The 15,847-nt window shown below is 54.3% G+C and overlaps 1 protein-coding gene across 1 annotated transcript in view; it reads left to right on the top strand.

Moving 5' to 3' along the window:
* Positions 1 to 2,819: 2,819 nt before the first annotated feature.
* Positions 2,820 to 15,847, top strand: part of ABCC3 (ATP binding cassette subfamily C member 3) — a 43,348-nt gene continuing 30,320 nt past the window's right edge. The window contains exons 1-2 of the mRNA XM_060132741.1: positions 2,820 to 2,899; positions 15,331 to 15,507. Of these exons, the coding sequence (XP_059988724.1) occupies positions 2,870 to 2,899; positions 15,331 to 15,507 (207 nt within the window). The 5' untranslated portion in view covers positions 2,820 to 2,869. The remainder of the gene's footprint in view (positions 2,900 to 15,330; positions 15,508 to 15,847) is intronic.

The following is a 15,847-nucleotide window of genomic DNA, read 5'->3' as shown; positions in this document are numbered from 1 at the left end:
TGCAGTCATTCGAGGAGAGAGGATGGGGCTGGGGTCATTAAAGCTGGGGGATGTCAGTTGCCGGCCAACCCACAGGTCTTTATGGCTCCTCTCAGGACCCTCAAGCTGGAAACGTCTTTGTTCTGAAAACTCAAAAGCAGAGTGGACAGTGCCCACTGCTGGGACTGTACCTAATGCTACAGTGGCCTTGCTACTTATGACCTCTTCTAAGAACACAGGATGCTTGTTTAGTCAGTCAACAAACATTTTCTAAAGACCAACTTTGCCAGGCACTGTCCTGGGTGCTGAGGATACAGTGATAAACAAGATTGTCCTTAAGATGGTCCCTATCCTTAAGACGTTTGCAGTCTTTTGGGGGAGATAAGCAAGACAATCAGTGACAGAGTACAGGGAGGGAGGGAGGGCTGTGCAGAGGAAGGACCCCTAGCCCAGGACTGGGGTGGGGGAGGTTCAAGGAGGGCTTGGGGGAGGGGGGTTTGAGTAAAATCTTCAAGAATGAGTAGAGTTTGTCAGGTGCAGAAAGGGAGGTGAGGCACGGGGAGGAGAGTAGGCCAAGCAGTCTTGAGAGGGGCGGGGCATGAGTGCAACAGCTAAGGACACAGGAAATGCATCCTGCCCCGAGGATGCATGGAAATAGCCCAGCCTTCAGAGACACGGAGCTCATCCTGCCTCTGCCAGGATAAGACAACTCAGGGCCTCCCTTTTCTTGCTCTGTTGAGAACAACCAAAACCGTAATGTCCTAGGAATAGCGTAGCTGTTATTCAACGGCTGTGTGAAAGGGGCCACATTCCGCGAGGGGCCGGGAAGGACAAACTCCCAATGAGTGACGGGAGGAGGCGAGGATTGCCAGGTCCCCCACCACGATCTCGGAGGTTCCCACCCAGTGTCGCAGGCTTGGGAGTGGCTCTCCAGCAGCAAGATGAGAAGGCTGGGGCCAAAGAGGAAGGTGATGCAGCCACAATGCTGAAGACAGGACCCAAGCGTCCTAGCCCCAGACTCGAGGAAGGGTTAGTGGAGGATTCCCAGCTGCTCCCCATAGAAGCCTAGATCAGCAGGGCAGGAAGAGACCATAGATGGCATCTTGTCCGAGTTGCTCAAGAAAGTGAGTCCCAGGGACATCAAGGGGCTCGTCACACAGTATACTAAGGTTCTGCCCAAAGTGTGGGGGGGCGTTGGAGGTGACTCAGTCAATCCTTGCCCTCAGGAACTTCACAGACTGGCAGAGAAGACAGATTCTTCGCAACTAAATATAACCCAAGACACACTGCTACAAGAGTGTGAAAGCTCTATAGAGTCTGGCTCAGAGACGGAGGGGGCTGGGAGACTGGGTGAGTGGAGGGCAGGGGTGCAGACAAAGGGCTGAGAGGATTGCCCAGTGGTGGGGGAGAAGCCCCCAGTCCACTGCCTGGGTAGGGAGAGCCTTGTCTACACTGCTCCCACCCCCACCTCATGCCGGGCTCAGATCTCTGCTCTGATAGCCCATGGCTGAAGAGCCTTCCTTCCGGTGACTTCCTGCCTGCCCAGAGGGACAGGAGATGGCTTCTGCTTCTGTGCTATCTTCCTGGCACCCACCCACACCGGCTTCTGAGCAGCCAAGCAGGAAAACGCATTGTTTTAAGAACGAGGGCGGGGAAGGGATCACCTGGGCAGACCCTGCAGACAAGAACAAGGTCGGGAGGCAAGGGCAGAGGAGAGCTGGGCCAGGGGAAGAGGTGCCGGACAACGGGGGATTCCTTCTCAACCTCAAGAGGGGTGGTGAACTGGCTTCTGGGATCCCGTTAGGGAAGAGAGGATGACTGGGGGAGTGGAAAATGGAGGGAGGGAGAGAGCGGTCCCAGCATGGCCAAGCTGTGGCAAGCAGGAGAAGGAGGCCGTTGACCCCAAAGCTGTGTTACTGATGCGGGATGTGGAGACTCAGTCTCAGGAGGAATGTGCTAATGTGGGGCCTTTCCTGGGGCCTCACCTGCCCATCCCCCACCCTTACCAGGCTGAAGTGGAGGAAACCAACGCAAGGTGGATGCCTACTAAATGTGCCAGGAGATACGCCTGATGCTTTACGTACCTTTCCCATTCAATCCTCAGAGCAACCCTGTGACATAGGTACTATGATTATGCCTGTTTTACAGATATGGAAGTGGAGGCAGAGAGTGGTGCTGGAGCAGCAGGTGCAAAATCAGGGAGGGACAGAACCACAGGCAGGCAGCAGTTCAAGAGGATCATGGGAAGCCACCATCTGGATGATGCTGGGACCCCCTCCCATCCCCCTCTCCTTAGGTGTACACACACACACACACACACACACACACACACGCACTTTCTGTGTTGGTGTCTGCCAGTTCCCGGACAACTTGTGGGGCAGAGGTAGCCTCTGGATTGTCTGGGCACACAGCTCTTCCCATTTCACAGATGGGGAGACTGACATTCAGAGATGAACGTGACAAGGACTTATTCACGGAGGGAGTCTTGCTAAGTCCCTTTTCATGTCCCTTGACTCCTGGGGGCCCCCCTACCCCCCCACTCCCCGCAGAGTCGTGCGCGGTGGGAAGGGGGGTGTGTCCCTTGGAAACAGACCCTGCTCCAGCCCTATCAGCCTCATCTTTCCGGGGCATCTCTCCGGCGCGGCCCAGTGGCCACCCGAAGGGCTTGTCACTGTGTCAATGGCTCGCCGCCACTGTCCCAAAATCCCTCCGGGAGCCGCAGTTTCTTAGAGGCGCTGTCTCAATTCGACCCAAAGGGCCTGGGGGAAGGGCTTGGAGGGGCGGGCCGGGGCGGAGGGCGGGGCTGGAGGCGGCTCTGGGCGGGCTCTAGGTCTGTCCCCCGGGCTGGTAGAGACCGTGCGCGCTGTCCTCGCGGCCGAGCTCCGGCCCCATGGATGCTCTGTGCGGCTCCAAGTTCTGGGTAAGGAGGTGTCCCGGGACTGAAGGCGCGCACCGGCGAGCCCTTAGACAGACCCGGGGAGGGGGCGATGTGATGCCAGGAGGGGGCCTGGTGGCGCCGCCCAGAGCCAGGTCCCTAGTGGCCTTCAGGACCTGCCCTGTCCTCCCCAGCCACGTGGGAGAGCCTGGGAAAGCCAAGTACTAGGCTCCTGGAGGGCTCGGTGGGTGGCACCCTGAATTCAGAAGGTGCCCGCACTTGCCACCTCACCGCAGTCCCTCTCTGGGGCTGGCCGCAGGGTGCAGAAGTGGCATTTCCCCATTACTAGATCCTGATGATACTTCAGCGCCTGCCCCATAGACTAGGACTTGGATGCCCACTCCCACAGCCGGTCAACCAGGTGCTTTGGGAGCCTGGCTCCACTGGGCTTCCCCCTTCTTAAACGGTTCCTGCCTGCTTGGGAGAGGTTCCTTCTTTCCTCTGGGCAAGAGCCACCAGAGAGGAGGTGATCCTCACTGCACCAGCCTCAGGAAGGAGAGGCAGACCTCACTCTGCAGGCAGGCCCTTACAGGTATAGGATAGCAGGATTTCCTGGTCCCACCCTCTCCGTTTACAGATGGGGAAGGCGAGGCCTAGAGACTTGCTCAGAGTCAGCCAGTTAGAGGAGCGCAGAGCTGGGATAGAAAAGCAGGCCTTTTCACGCACACGCCAAGTCCCTCCTAAGACATCAGGCTACTTTTCAGGCTGCTGAGTCCAGACCCCCAGCATAGTGAGTGCGGTCCATGCAGACAGCACAAGAGCTTCCTACAGCCTTCAGAATCTACTCACAGCAGCTCCCGTGACCATCACTGCAGCTCTGGGAGGCAAGTGGTGGTGCGTCTCCATTTCACAGATGAGCTCAGATTCAAGGGGCTTGTCGGTGATCGTCCGGGGGCTGCCCAGCATAGGCTGGTCTCAAATCCAGGGCCTCAGAATCCCAATCTCTACATCTTTTTGCCATTTCAAGTATTCGTACATATGTGCTTGGTGTTGTGTGTACCCAGTGTGTGTTACCCATGGGTGGGTGCTTGTGTGGGTGTGTGTGCATGTGTGTGTGCCCATGTGTGTACATAAGTGTGTGTATACAGTCAGGAACCCCACTCTTGGGCTGTGTTTGGGCTGTACTGAGGGGGATTACATGAATTTTTGAAATGTGGGGCAATGGAATACCTGTAAAAAATATCTTTGGGGATCTCTTTTTTTTTTTTTTTTTTTGCGGTACGCGGGCCTCTCACTGTTGTGGCCTCTCCTGTTGTGGAGCACAGGCTCCGGACGCGCAGGCCCAGCAGCCATGGCTCACTGGCCCAGCCGCTCCGCGGCATGTGGGATCTTCCCGGACCGGGGCACGAACCCGTGTCCCCTGCACCGGCAGGCGGACTCTCAACCACTGCGCCACCAGGGAAGCCCTGGGATCTCTGTTATTCTCTGGGTCACTAAATGGTTAATCAGAGATGGTGCAACTTCTCTGAGGCTGCCCTTGTTGCCACTGGAGTCCTGTCTGTCATCCAGCCTGGCCTGGTCACATGTTGCCAGCGTCCAGAGTTTGTCCCTTTGGCTCAAGAGTAGACTTCCTCTCACTGCCACTTGCGCCTGGCTGATATGGCTACAGCATGGTCGTGGTGTCCGAGGTGGTCAGGCGCAGGACTTGTAAATTAAGGGGGCAGATGTGCCCAAGCCTCAAGTGCAAGGGCCCCCTGTTCCTGGGTGGACAGTTAACCCTGAGAGCTTAGGACTGTCCAGGGACAGGCTTTAAGGGACCGGGAGTTGGGGAACTCAGGACTCCCTCCCTGTTCTCAGCTTAGAGGTCCTTTGGTTCTACCCTTCCATGATACTGTGGAATCGAGTGTCAGAGCTTGGGGGCTTGGAGCAGCTGGCCCTGCCCCTCATTACAGAGCTGGGGAGACTTGTCAAGGTCACATGGCAATCAGCTACGGAGTGCTGGACTGGGAAACAGGACCCTGAGGTATGGCTCCAACTTTGCCAGTGCCTGACTGTGAACATCTGGGCTTCCGGACTCCCGGAGCCTGAACTTCCTGTTGCTCAAGAGCTGTGTGTACCTCCTCGGAGAACCTCAGGGTCCATGGGAGGCTCGGCTATGTTAGGTCCAAGGGATGACTGTCTACTGTGGATACCTCAAATGACAAGGGAATTGACCACTCCTCTTCCCGACCGCAACGTCTAAGCACCTTCCATCTTCCACATTATCTTCTTGGCTCCTGAAAGCTGTTCCAAGCTGTACCCAGTGTGGCTGGTGACTGGAGGTGGAGTGGGAAGAAACCAGGAAGGTTCCCAGCTCATCCTCTGAGGGTTTGCAGAGCTGAAACAAGGGAGGCAGTGTCTGAAGCCCAGAGGCTGGAGCTATAACTTTAGCTCTAACTCAGTTACCACAAAGGCCTGGAGTTCAGGGCTACTCATTGCTGCTGTGCTAGTTTGCGTCTCTTTTTCATTGTATATTATTCAGGTATACTTGGCCCTGAACCTTTTATCTTAGGGGCCTGTGGGTGACCCACCTTGTTGGAAGTAGTTCAGGGAAGCCAGGAGATACCTGAGCCAAGGGTGAAAAGGTAGGGGAGGGGGACATGATTCAGGCCCCTCTGGGCCACTCGTTTACTCTATCAAGCCTTTTTTTTTTTTAATTTATTTATTTTTGGCTGCGTTGCTGTGCGTGGGCTTTCTCTAGTTGCGGCAAGCGGGGGCTACTCTTCGTTGCGGTGCACAGGCTTCTCATTGCAGTGTCTTCTCGTTGTGGAACACAGGCTCTAGGCACGCGGGCTTCAGTAGTCGTGGCTCATGGGCTCTAGAGTGCAGGCTCAGTAGTTGTGATGCATGGGCTCAGTAGTTGTGGCACGCAGTCTCAGTAGTTGTGGCGCACGGGCTTAGTTGCTCCGCGGCATGTGGGATCTTCCTGAACCAGGGCTTGAACCCGTGTCCCCTGCATTGGCAGGTGGATTCTTAACCACTGCGCCACGAGGGAAGTCCCTACCAAGGCTTTTTTGCTAGCTCATCTTCACAGCCTCAGTTTTTCCATCTGTGAAATGGGGAAATAACCCATCTCTTAACTACCTCACAAGACTGTTGTGGAGATCAAATAAGATAGGGAATGTGAAATGATTTGAGAACTTAAAACTCTCTGTTGGTGACAGGTCATGATATTCCTGGGAAGAGGAATAAAGAGAAAGAGATATGAGGTTAGAAGGAGGTGTTAGGTTTGGGAAGACCTACAAAAAAGGGGCTGGCATGGCTGTTGGGCCATGGGCTCCCATTTCAGCTGTTTGCTGGGGAATTTGTGGCTAAATCCACCCACCTCAACCCCAGCTAAATGTGAGGGCAGGAGCCCCAGGGGACCCACGGACATGCGCATACACATGCACTCACACACACTGTGTACTGAGTGAGTGACTTATCCTTTCTTTGACTCTCTCTCTTACCTCTACCCACTTTGGGGTGGAATACCAACATCTCTGATTATGCTTGGGAGTTTCATGGGAAATAAATTGCAAGAGAATGAACTGTGATCAAACAGCCCAGCCATCATGGAGCCAGAGATGCCTCTAGAACAAAGAATTTGGAAGTGTCCCTTTGCTGCAGCTCATTGCCCCCTGCCTGGAGGATTACTCCGTTCTGAGCAGTGGAGTTGGGCAGCACCAGTGGTGAAGAGAGTTCACAGAGGAAGGGCCTGGGGCTGTTTGCCCTCAGGAGGTCTTGACCTGTTTGCAGAATTAGTTTTCATCTGACAGGCTCCAGGAAGTTCCTGGGAGGCTGACTCGGCTTAGAAATCCAAAGGTCCTAACCAAAAACCTGGCAGAGGCAGGGCCCCTGAGGTTAGGCCGGTGGGTAGGAGGCAGACACCCCTCAGCCTCCTGGACACCAAACCCCACCCCCACCAGGAACCCAGTCCTCCCTGCCAGGCCAGGACCACTAGAATCCCTTCTCTCCATCCCATCTGGGGCAACAAAGCTGGTGCTAGACCACTCTGAGCCTCTGAGCTTCTGGCTTCTGGAAGAAAGATTTTGTCCCTTGTGGCCTTAGGCTGACCTCTCCCAAGCCCTACTGCTCCCCGACTGCCCTGGACCTGGTCTGGAGGGCTGGAGACTTAGGAAAGGAAGTGAGTCAAGGAAGTGGCATTTGGGAGGGCACTTTGCCAAGCCCGCCTGCTGGTCCCCTGACCAGGAAATGGTCTTGGAGCGTGGGGCCAGCCAGGGAGGGAGATCCCAGCGGGGCCTGCCAGCTGACCCGCCCAGGAGGCAGGATCAGAGCACCTGAGTTGTGTCCACCCCTCCCTGGTGTGGCTGTCCCAGGGGCAACAGGTGCAGCAGGATCCTGAGAGAGGGGGTGAGACTTGGATGTGCCACTGCGGTGTGATGGGGCCCCTCCCCTGCCCCACCTGGAGCTGTTCCTGTTTCCAGTGCTGGGGCCAGGTGGTGGTGCTGGGCTGGGGGTGGGTGCTAACAGGGGCCTAACCCTGGTTTGGATTTCTCCTTCTAACTGGATACTCAGGTTTCTAGTCCAGTGGCTCCCAGAACGCCAGCTAGTCTGTTACCCCGTGATGGCAACCCTTCCCCTGAGCTCTATGAAAAGAACTGCAGCAAAGAGGTGATTTGAGGGCAGGCTGTATGGCCGAAAGATTTTTAATATTTCAGGTGATCTGGACACATGTGTTCTCTCTCCAAGGTGGGCTGTCATGTTGGAGCCCTAACGGGGACTGGGAATCTGGAGCTACACGGCCTGGGTTCAAGTCCTGGCGTCAGCCCAGGTGAACTGGGGCCGGTCACTTTCCAGCCACGAGTCTCAGCTGGTGTGAACATTAAATAATAATCTTGGAACACAGTGGTGTTCAAATAAGCAAAGCTGTTAATGGCTGGCAAGGCCCCTTTCAGAAGCAGATGCGCAGGCCAGGCTGTGAGCCAGGCTTTTGCCCCCACCCCCACCCCCAGGCCCTTCCGAAAGCCGCAGCACATGTGAACAGGCCCTTGCCCTTTCTGCACCTCCATTTCTGCTGAGATAAATGAACTTGTCAGTTGATCCCTTCTCCCCGCCCCACAGGATTAAGGAAGTCATTACTCTTCTCGTGACAGAGGCTATCAACAAGCCTGGGGCCCCAGGGGCTGGGAAGTCCCTGAAGGCGCCGTGGCCCAGATGGGGCAGAGAGCTCTGGGGTCCTTACAGCCACCTGCCCCCTGCTGGGGTCTGCAGGGATTTCAGTCTTGGTGCCTATGAAGGGGCCCCTGCTGTGTGGTCCATTCTGGGTGCCAGACCTTATCAGCCCCATCCAGCTGTTTAATCATGTTATTAAGGTAGCTGTTGTTGCCATGGAAACTGTGTGGGTGGCAGTGGGGGAGGGGCTGTGGGCCCTCCGAGTGTGCCGCTGCCTGTTCTTCGGAATGGGAATTGGGGGCCAGTGGCTTGAGAAGGGGTCACCCATCGGGTTCTGTGGGATTGCAGGGAGTATCATGGGGTCCAGGAAGTGACCTCCACCAACTGTGTCATTTGCAATTAGCTTTGTTTGGGTCAGAGAGCCCCTCACATGCCTTGGTGTCAAAGAGAGAGCATCCCGAGTTCCTGGGCATACAGCTGCAGAAGTGGGCTTTGGAGGGTGACTTTCATTTATTTGTTCACTCATTCTTTCTTTCTTTTGTTCAACAAATGCATGGGAGTGCTGTGTCTGTGCTAGGAACTGTTCTAGGCAATGGGGAGTACGCTGGTCAGCAGAGCAAACCCGTCCTCACGGAACACATATTCCAGTGAGAGAGGACAGAAAAACGATAAACATGAGAAATAATTCAATTATATACTATCCTAGAAAGTGATAAGGGCTATGGGGAAAATAGGACAGGCCGGCAGGGATGGGGATGCAGGAGCACGATGGGGCTTACAGTTCCAGTTTTCATTAAGAAGGTCAGGGTGGACCTCCACGAGAAGGTGAGGTCCGAGCACAAGCTTGCAGGTGACCAGGGCACGAGGCACAGCACTGTTGGCTTGAGGCAGGCACGGGCCTGACATTTGGGAACCACACTGAGGCCAGGAGGCAGATGGAATGAGAGAGGGGAGCGGGGAAGCTGAGGTCAAAGAGACAGGGGAGCAGATAATGAGGGTCTTGAGGCCCCCTTGGAGACTTTGGCTTTTACTATGAGTGAAATGAGGAGCCCTTGGCAGGTTTTAACCGGAGAAGTGACATGGTGCATCACTAAGACGTCTGGCTTAGGTTTCATGAGGACTTGCCTCCCGCTGCTGTGCTGGAGGAGACCGCTAGGCAAGCTGCTGGCGTGGAAGCAGGGAGGCCAGAGAAGGCGCGACGCCACAGTCCATGTGAGAGTGTGGGGTGGAGAGAAGCCGTCGTATCCCGGATGTATCGGGGAGATCCAAATGAAGATGCCTTTTTATAGATTAAAAAGAGTTAAATGTAGCCCTTTCATATCGTTCAGCCTAATAATTTGAAGGTAGAGTGGACAGGATTTGCTAAAAGGTTGGGTGTGGGCTGTGAGAGAAGGAGAAAGAATCAAGGACGACTCAGAGAGGGCTTCCCTAGTGGCGCAGTGGTTGAGAGTCCGCCTGCCGATGCAGGGGACGCGGGTTCGTGCCCCGGTCTGGGAAGATCCCTACATGCCGCGGAGCGGCTGGGCCCGTGAGCCACGGCCGCTGAGCCTGCGCGTCCGGAGCCTGTGCTCCGCAACGGGAGAGGCCACAACAGTGAGAGGCCCACGTACCGCAAAAAAAAAAAAGGATGACTCAGAGGATTCTGGGAGAAGGAAAGCATTGCCCTGCATCAAGGTGGGCAGGTTGGAGAAGGGGGGACGGGCAGGATTTCCGTTCTGAACACGTTGTGCGTGACGTGTCCTGTCGTTGTCCTAGCGAGCAGTCTGAGGTCAATAGTCTAAGGACACAGGCAAGGACAGGTACCCACTGTCTCCTGGAGAGGGCTCTGCCCAGCTGGGACATGCGTATCTGAAGGAAAGGAGCCCAGGCCGGATCTCCCTGTGGGTCAAAGCCGTCACCTGGTCCTCCCAAGACCTCTTGACTCTTGCCACAGTGGAACTTGTTTATGAAACCAAAACAAGGTCCCGGCAGCCTTTGCTCAGTCACCTGCTTCCTCCAGTGTTGTCCTATTGGAGTCAAGGTGCTTTGCTGTTCATTCTCCCCCTTTGCGGGGAGCTGGCTGGGATGCTGTCATTACTCCCATTAGTGTGGAGACTGAGGTTCAGGGAGATGAAGTCTCCAAAGAGGCAGCCCACGCTGGGTCCTCTGCATCAGGGTTTGGTTCTCCTCGGGACCACTCCCTGCCTGCCTCAGAGAGCCCTGACCCTGACCCAGTGAAAGTGGTGATTCCTGGTTGTGCCTTTGAACTCAGGCTCCCGTCTACCTATACACTCTCTCCCTTGTCTGTCAACGCACAGACCTTGACTCACAAGGTCAATCTGGGCTGTTCCTCATACCTGGCCCTGTGCTGGGAGCTGGAAGTTGCGGGGCAGGAGAGGAGAGGAATAAGAGTAGGGCCCAGTGTCTATCCTGAAGGGTTCACGTTGCTGTAGAGAGAGGATGTATTCACAGGTGCAGGTCCAAGCAGCACAGGGTGGGAGGGACCCCAGCTCGGTGCCACGAGGCCTGGGTGTCCGTCCCAGCTGCCAGGTGTCCTTGGACCTGTTGCCAGAGCAGGGGGAGCCTGCCTTTTCTTTTGCCTAACATTGTTCGTCGTCTTCTCTTTTGGAATAATGACCACGTAAGTGCTATAATAAAATGCTACTGAAACATAAGGGGTGTTGCTCACTCTCAGCTGATAGTCACTTATCAGGCTGTTGAGAACATACAAAATAAAGCAAGGAAAAGCCCGCTGGCGGCTGGGGTGCCCCAGAAATGCTTTCTGTAGGAGGTGAAGCTCAGCTTGGGCCCAGAGAGGTTGGCAGTTCACTCCAGACCCGAAGACCAGATGGTCAGAGTTGGGGGCGGCCTTGGGCCAGCTATCTGGATGGCAACTAAGTGGATGGGATTAACGGGCTTGCCAAGCGTTAAAGCAGGGTGCAGCTGCCCCTTGACAGTGGAATGGATAAGTGCATGGGTCTATTCATACAACGGACCAGGAGCAGAAATGGGGAGGGAGAATCCACACTCACACTCAGCGCCAGGGATGACACCCCCAAACGCAGTGCGGAGAGAAGAAACCACACATGATAGACCCAGGAAATGTGTGATTTCCTTTATAGGAAGGTCCCACGCGGGCAAAATCACATGTTGTTGGAACTCAGAGCAGTGTTCTGCTGGGATGAGGAGTGGTTTGGAGGGGACACAACAGGGGCTTCTGGGGGTTGGCAATGTCCTGTTCCTTGATTCTAGTTCTAGTTACACAGGCGTGTTCAGTGTGTGAAAATTCACTGAGGTGTATACTTAAGCTGTGTGTACTTTTCTGTAAGTATACTATACTTGGCTAAGAAATGTGTTTTTTTTTTTTGTGGTACACGGGCCTCTCACTGTGGTGGCCTCTCCCGTTGCGGAGCACAGGCTCCGGACGCGCAGGCTCAGCGGCCATGGCTCACGGGCCCAGCCGCTCCGCGGCACGTGGGATCTTCCCGGACCGGGGCACGAACCCGTGTCCCCTGCATCGGCAGGCGGACTCTCAACCACTGCGCCACCAGGGAAGCCCAGAAATGTTTTAAAGAGGAAAACAATATGGGCCAGGGCATCTGTCTCCTCTCTCCTGGTGCAGCGTGATCAGGCCTACAGAAAACCCCTCTCTGTGACCCTGTGCCCAGCCCAGGGCCATGTGCCCAGTGCCTCGCTGTGACCCTGTGCCCAGCCCAGGGCCATGCGCCCAGCGCTCAGCAAGAGTCTTCTGGTCCTAGGCTCGCATCGCTTGAGCGACTACTGAGTACAGGGCTCTAGAATTCAAGATGTACACAGTACAACCTCTGCCCTCCGGGGTTTGAGTGAAGCGCCCCAAAGAAGCATGTGCCTGGACCTCATGCTCCCCAGGGGCAGGGACGGGTCTGTTCCGAGTGTGCCTCTCCCCCCCCCCCCCCCCCCCGCTGCCTGGCTCACAACAGGCCTTTATCAGAACGTCATCAAGTGGAAGACGTACTCCAGAAGGCGGCTCCGTCGTTAGGTGCTGACTTCAGAGCAGGAAGCGTGCTCAAGATGGGAGAGGTGGGTCCTAAGCCGGGCCCACCACCCTTCCCTGTAGGGATCTTGACAAGTGGAAGAAATAGGGACCAGGCTGAGCGAAGGTGTAGGAGTGAGACTCTCAGAGCAGATTTAGAGTGAAGTGAGTCTGGCAGTGGGGGACGGGAGCAGTGGGAAGGCAAGGAGGGGTGCTTGCACTTGGCTCCAGGGGCAGCAGGAGCCCCTGCAGGTCTGGGGCCATGAGGCAAGGGGCACAACGCTGCCTTTCAGGAATCTCGCAGCCATGGGCAGGTGCTTTGGAGGCAGAGGGCTGACTCAGATGGGATTAAAGAGTGACGGTAGGCTGAGGAAAGGGAAGCAGGGTGTGCAGACCACTCCATGAAATATTTTCTTAAGGTGGGATAACTCAGGCACATAGATAGTTTGATAGTTCACATAGATAGATAGATAGGTAGGTAGATAGATAGTTCAAGGCCAGTTGTGGGACTTGAATGCCATGCTTAGACTTTGTCTTCTAGTCAGCAGGAAGCCACTGAAGGTTTAGAGGCAGGGTGTAAGATTATCCTTTTGTTTATTCATTTATTCAACAAATGTTTAATTTAAGTTATTTAAGCAAATTTTTGCTGAGCACCTACTGTGTGCCGGGCACTGCTCTAGGTACTTAGGATACATCAATAATGAAATAAGATTCTTTCCTTCAAGAAACACACATGCCAGCAGAAAGAGATGAGAGAAAACATAATAAATTTCTAAATTATGTAGCATGTTAGAAGGTGGTAGGTGTAGGGAAAAGAAAAAGCAGAGAAAGGTTAAGGAAGTGGACTGGGAATGCTGGGGGTAGGGTGCAAGTGAAATATGAAACAGGGTGGTCAGCCTAGGCCTCAATCAGAAAGAAAGACTTATGGATGTCTAAGGGAGGAATGTTCCAAACAGAGCAGCCAGTGCAAAGACCCTGAAGGCAGGAACACGCCTGTTATGTTCAGGAATAGCAATGAGGCCACTGGCTGGAGTGATGTAGGAGAGGCGGGGAGAGAGGTCACAGGTTGGCGGGAAGGGACGCTGTGAGGGGCCTTGTAGGCTCTTGTACGATGTGTAAAGTGGAGATGTCCACTTGTACGATGTGTAAAGTGGAGATGTCGGCAGTCGGATTTAGAGTTGGGGATGTGGAGAGTGATGGGGTAGAGAGATAAACTTGGGAGTCATTGGCATGTAGGTGAGACTGGAAGAGATTGCCCTGGGGGTGAGTGCAAATGGAAAAGGAAACGGAGAAGAGGAAAGGACTGAGCTCCGGGGCACTCTGATGCCAAGCAGGGGAACCAGTAAGGAGACTTAGAAGGAAAGACCAGGGAGGAAGGGGAAGACCAGGAGAGTGTGGGCAGCGATCTGGGCCCATAGGGCATGGAAGGGAAGAGACCAGAACCCCGTGGAAATTGCTCGGGAAGAGGTGGGGGCCTGGGCTAGGCTGATGGCTGAGGGGCCAGGTGGGAGGGGCCTCGTGGGAGATGTTATCATCTCAGTGTTACCCTGGAAGAAACTAAGGCCCAGAGAGGTGAAGGTCAAGCGTCTTGCCTAAGGTCACACAGGTATTGAAAGGCGTAGAGCCAGTCGTAGTGAACAATATTTATATAGTCAAAAAAGTGTGAACTGTGAATATTTATTTAACAAAAGCCTGTTATGTTTCTACATGGAAAGTTGAGGAAGTTCAAGTGGAGAGAATGTAAGAGAGGTACAGCTTTAACTCCCAGAACAAAAGAAAAGAGTGATTATCAAATAGTGGTAGATCACGTAACGATATTAAAAGCAAAAAACATAGAAGTAGCTACCAGAACAAGTTAGCATATTTGAACATACTTACCCCTGGAGAGTGGAACTAGGGGTGGGGAGTGATGAGGCAGGGTACCATTTTCTTTTCATGTACCTTTAGAATTATGTGCATGTTATAACTTTGACAAAAATAAAAATGACAATTATTTAAACTGGCAGTTAGAAGGTAGAGGGTTCTATCTTCTGGTGTTGAGTTGTCTCTAGGGGGATGGGATTGTGGGTGAGGTTTGGGTTTTTTTTTTGGCTGCCTTGGGTCTTCGTAGCTGCGCGCAGGCTTTCCCTAGTTGCAGCAAGCAGGGGCTACTCTTTGTTGTGGTGCATGGGCTTCTCATCGTGGTGGCTTCGCTAGTTGCGGAGCACGGGCTCTAGGCACACGGGCTTCAGTAGTTGCGGCACGTGGGCTCAGTAGTTGCAGCACGCGGGCTCTAGAACGCTGTCTCAGTAGTTGTGGCGCATGGGCTTTGTTGCTCCGCAGCATATGGGATCTTCCTGGACCAGGGATCGAACCTGTGTCCCCTGCATTGGCAGGTGGATTCTTAACCACTGCGCCACCAGGAAAGTCCCTTTTTTTTTTTTTAGTTGTTTATATTTTATGAGTTTCTGTAAAGACAGTCTAATACTTTGCAAGAAGGGAAAAAAAGATTAGTCAAAGTGGCCTTGAGGGAAAGTCTTGGTAAAATATGTGTTTGAATGTGTTCCCCCATCTCTTTCCAGAAAAGTTCTCAGGTGCAAAGACAAAAAGCGGTCTTGTCTGGACTCAGTGGTTCCCCAAGACACAAGACTGTCAGTGCTAGAACCAGGACAGTTCTATGCAAACTGGGGCGGTTGGTCACCCCAGCTTTGTTTACAAAGCTCTCTCCACATCCCCTTGCTCCTTTGAGTTCACACCCACTGAGGAGGTAGGTGGGGCAGGGATGGCTGCCCCCAGTTTAAAGGAGAGGCAACTGAAGCTCAGAGAGGCTCCCTATCCCTTCCCTGGGAGAGGCTTAGAGAGAAAGTGGGCTCTTCAGCCATGTGCATATATTGCTTTGATAAAATTAAAAATTAATTTAAAATAAAAGAGCGGAAATCTAGAACGACAGAGAGCAGACCAGTGTTTGCCTGGGAGGGATGGGCCGCAGAGGGGCACGAAGGAACTCGTGGAACGGTGGATTATTCTCCATCTTTATGGTGGGAGCAGTTTTGCAGGTGTGTACGACTGTCACTCACTGGACTGTGCACTTCAAATGGGTGCAGTTTATTGTGCTTAAATTAAACATCAGTTAGAGAGACAGAGAGAAAATATGAGGAAATGGAGCGCCCTTAGCCTCCTGGAAGAGCTCACACTCGGGACAATGCCTGCTGGTTTGCACACCTAGACTTTCATATTCACACACCTTCTGACGCCCAGAGCGCATGGGGCAGCTCTCTGGCCCAGCCCCCTCCCTGGAGCGTGAGCCCAGGGCTGCACAAGGCTGCCCCTGAATTCTTCTCTTTGTCCCCAGGACTCCAATCTGTCCATGCACACGGACAGCCCGGACTTCACTCCCTGCTTCCAGAACTCCGTGCTGGCCTGGGTCCCCTGCGTCTACCTGTGGGCTGCCCTGCCCTGCTACCTGTTCTACCTGCGGCACCGCCACCAAGGCTACATCGTTCTCTCTCGCCTCTCTAGGCTCAAGACGGTCAGCGGCTCAGGGCTCTCCTGCGGGTGGGACCAGGACCTAGGAGAGTCTCCTATTAATGGGTCCCTTTCCCCCCCCTCAGGGACTGGTCTGGGTTCCCCAGCCTCACCCTCCCTGTGCTCAGGGCCATGGCAGCCTGCCAGTTGGGCTGAGATAATCTCTGCTTGGGGAAGTTCAGTCAAGTTCTCCAGCAATGCTCTCCCCACCCTGGAGAAGCTTCTGGCCAGTGCCCAGCCCAGCCCTTGGGGGCAAACCTGGGCAGGTCTGTTGGTTTCAGGAGCAAAGGCTCCTCCCCAGTGGGGACCATCCCTTTCTTTGGGGATGGAGGCCCCAACATGTG

Source organism: Lagenorhynchus albirostris, chromosome 20, assembly GCF_949774975.1.
Source record: "Lagenorhynchus albirostris chromosome 20, mLagAlb1.1, whole genome shotgun sequence".
NCBI classification, from domain to species: domain Eukaryota; kingdom Metazoa; phylum Chordata; class Mammalia; order Artiodactyla; family Delphinidae; genus Lagenorhynchus; species Lagenorhynchus albirostris.
The sequence above is the reverse complement of the archived record's forward strand: the minus strand, read 5'-3'. Positions and strand labels throughout refer to the sequence as shown.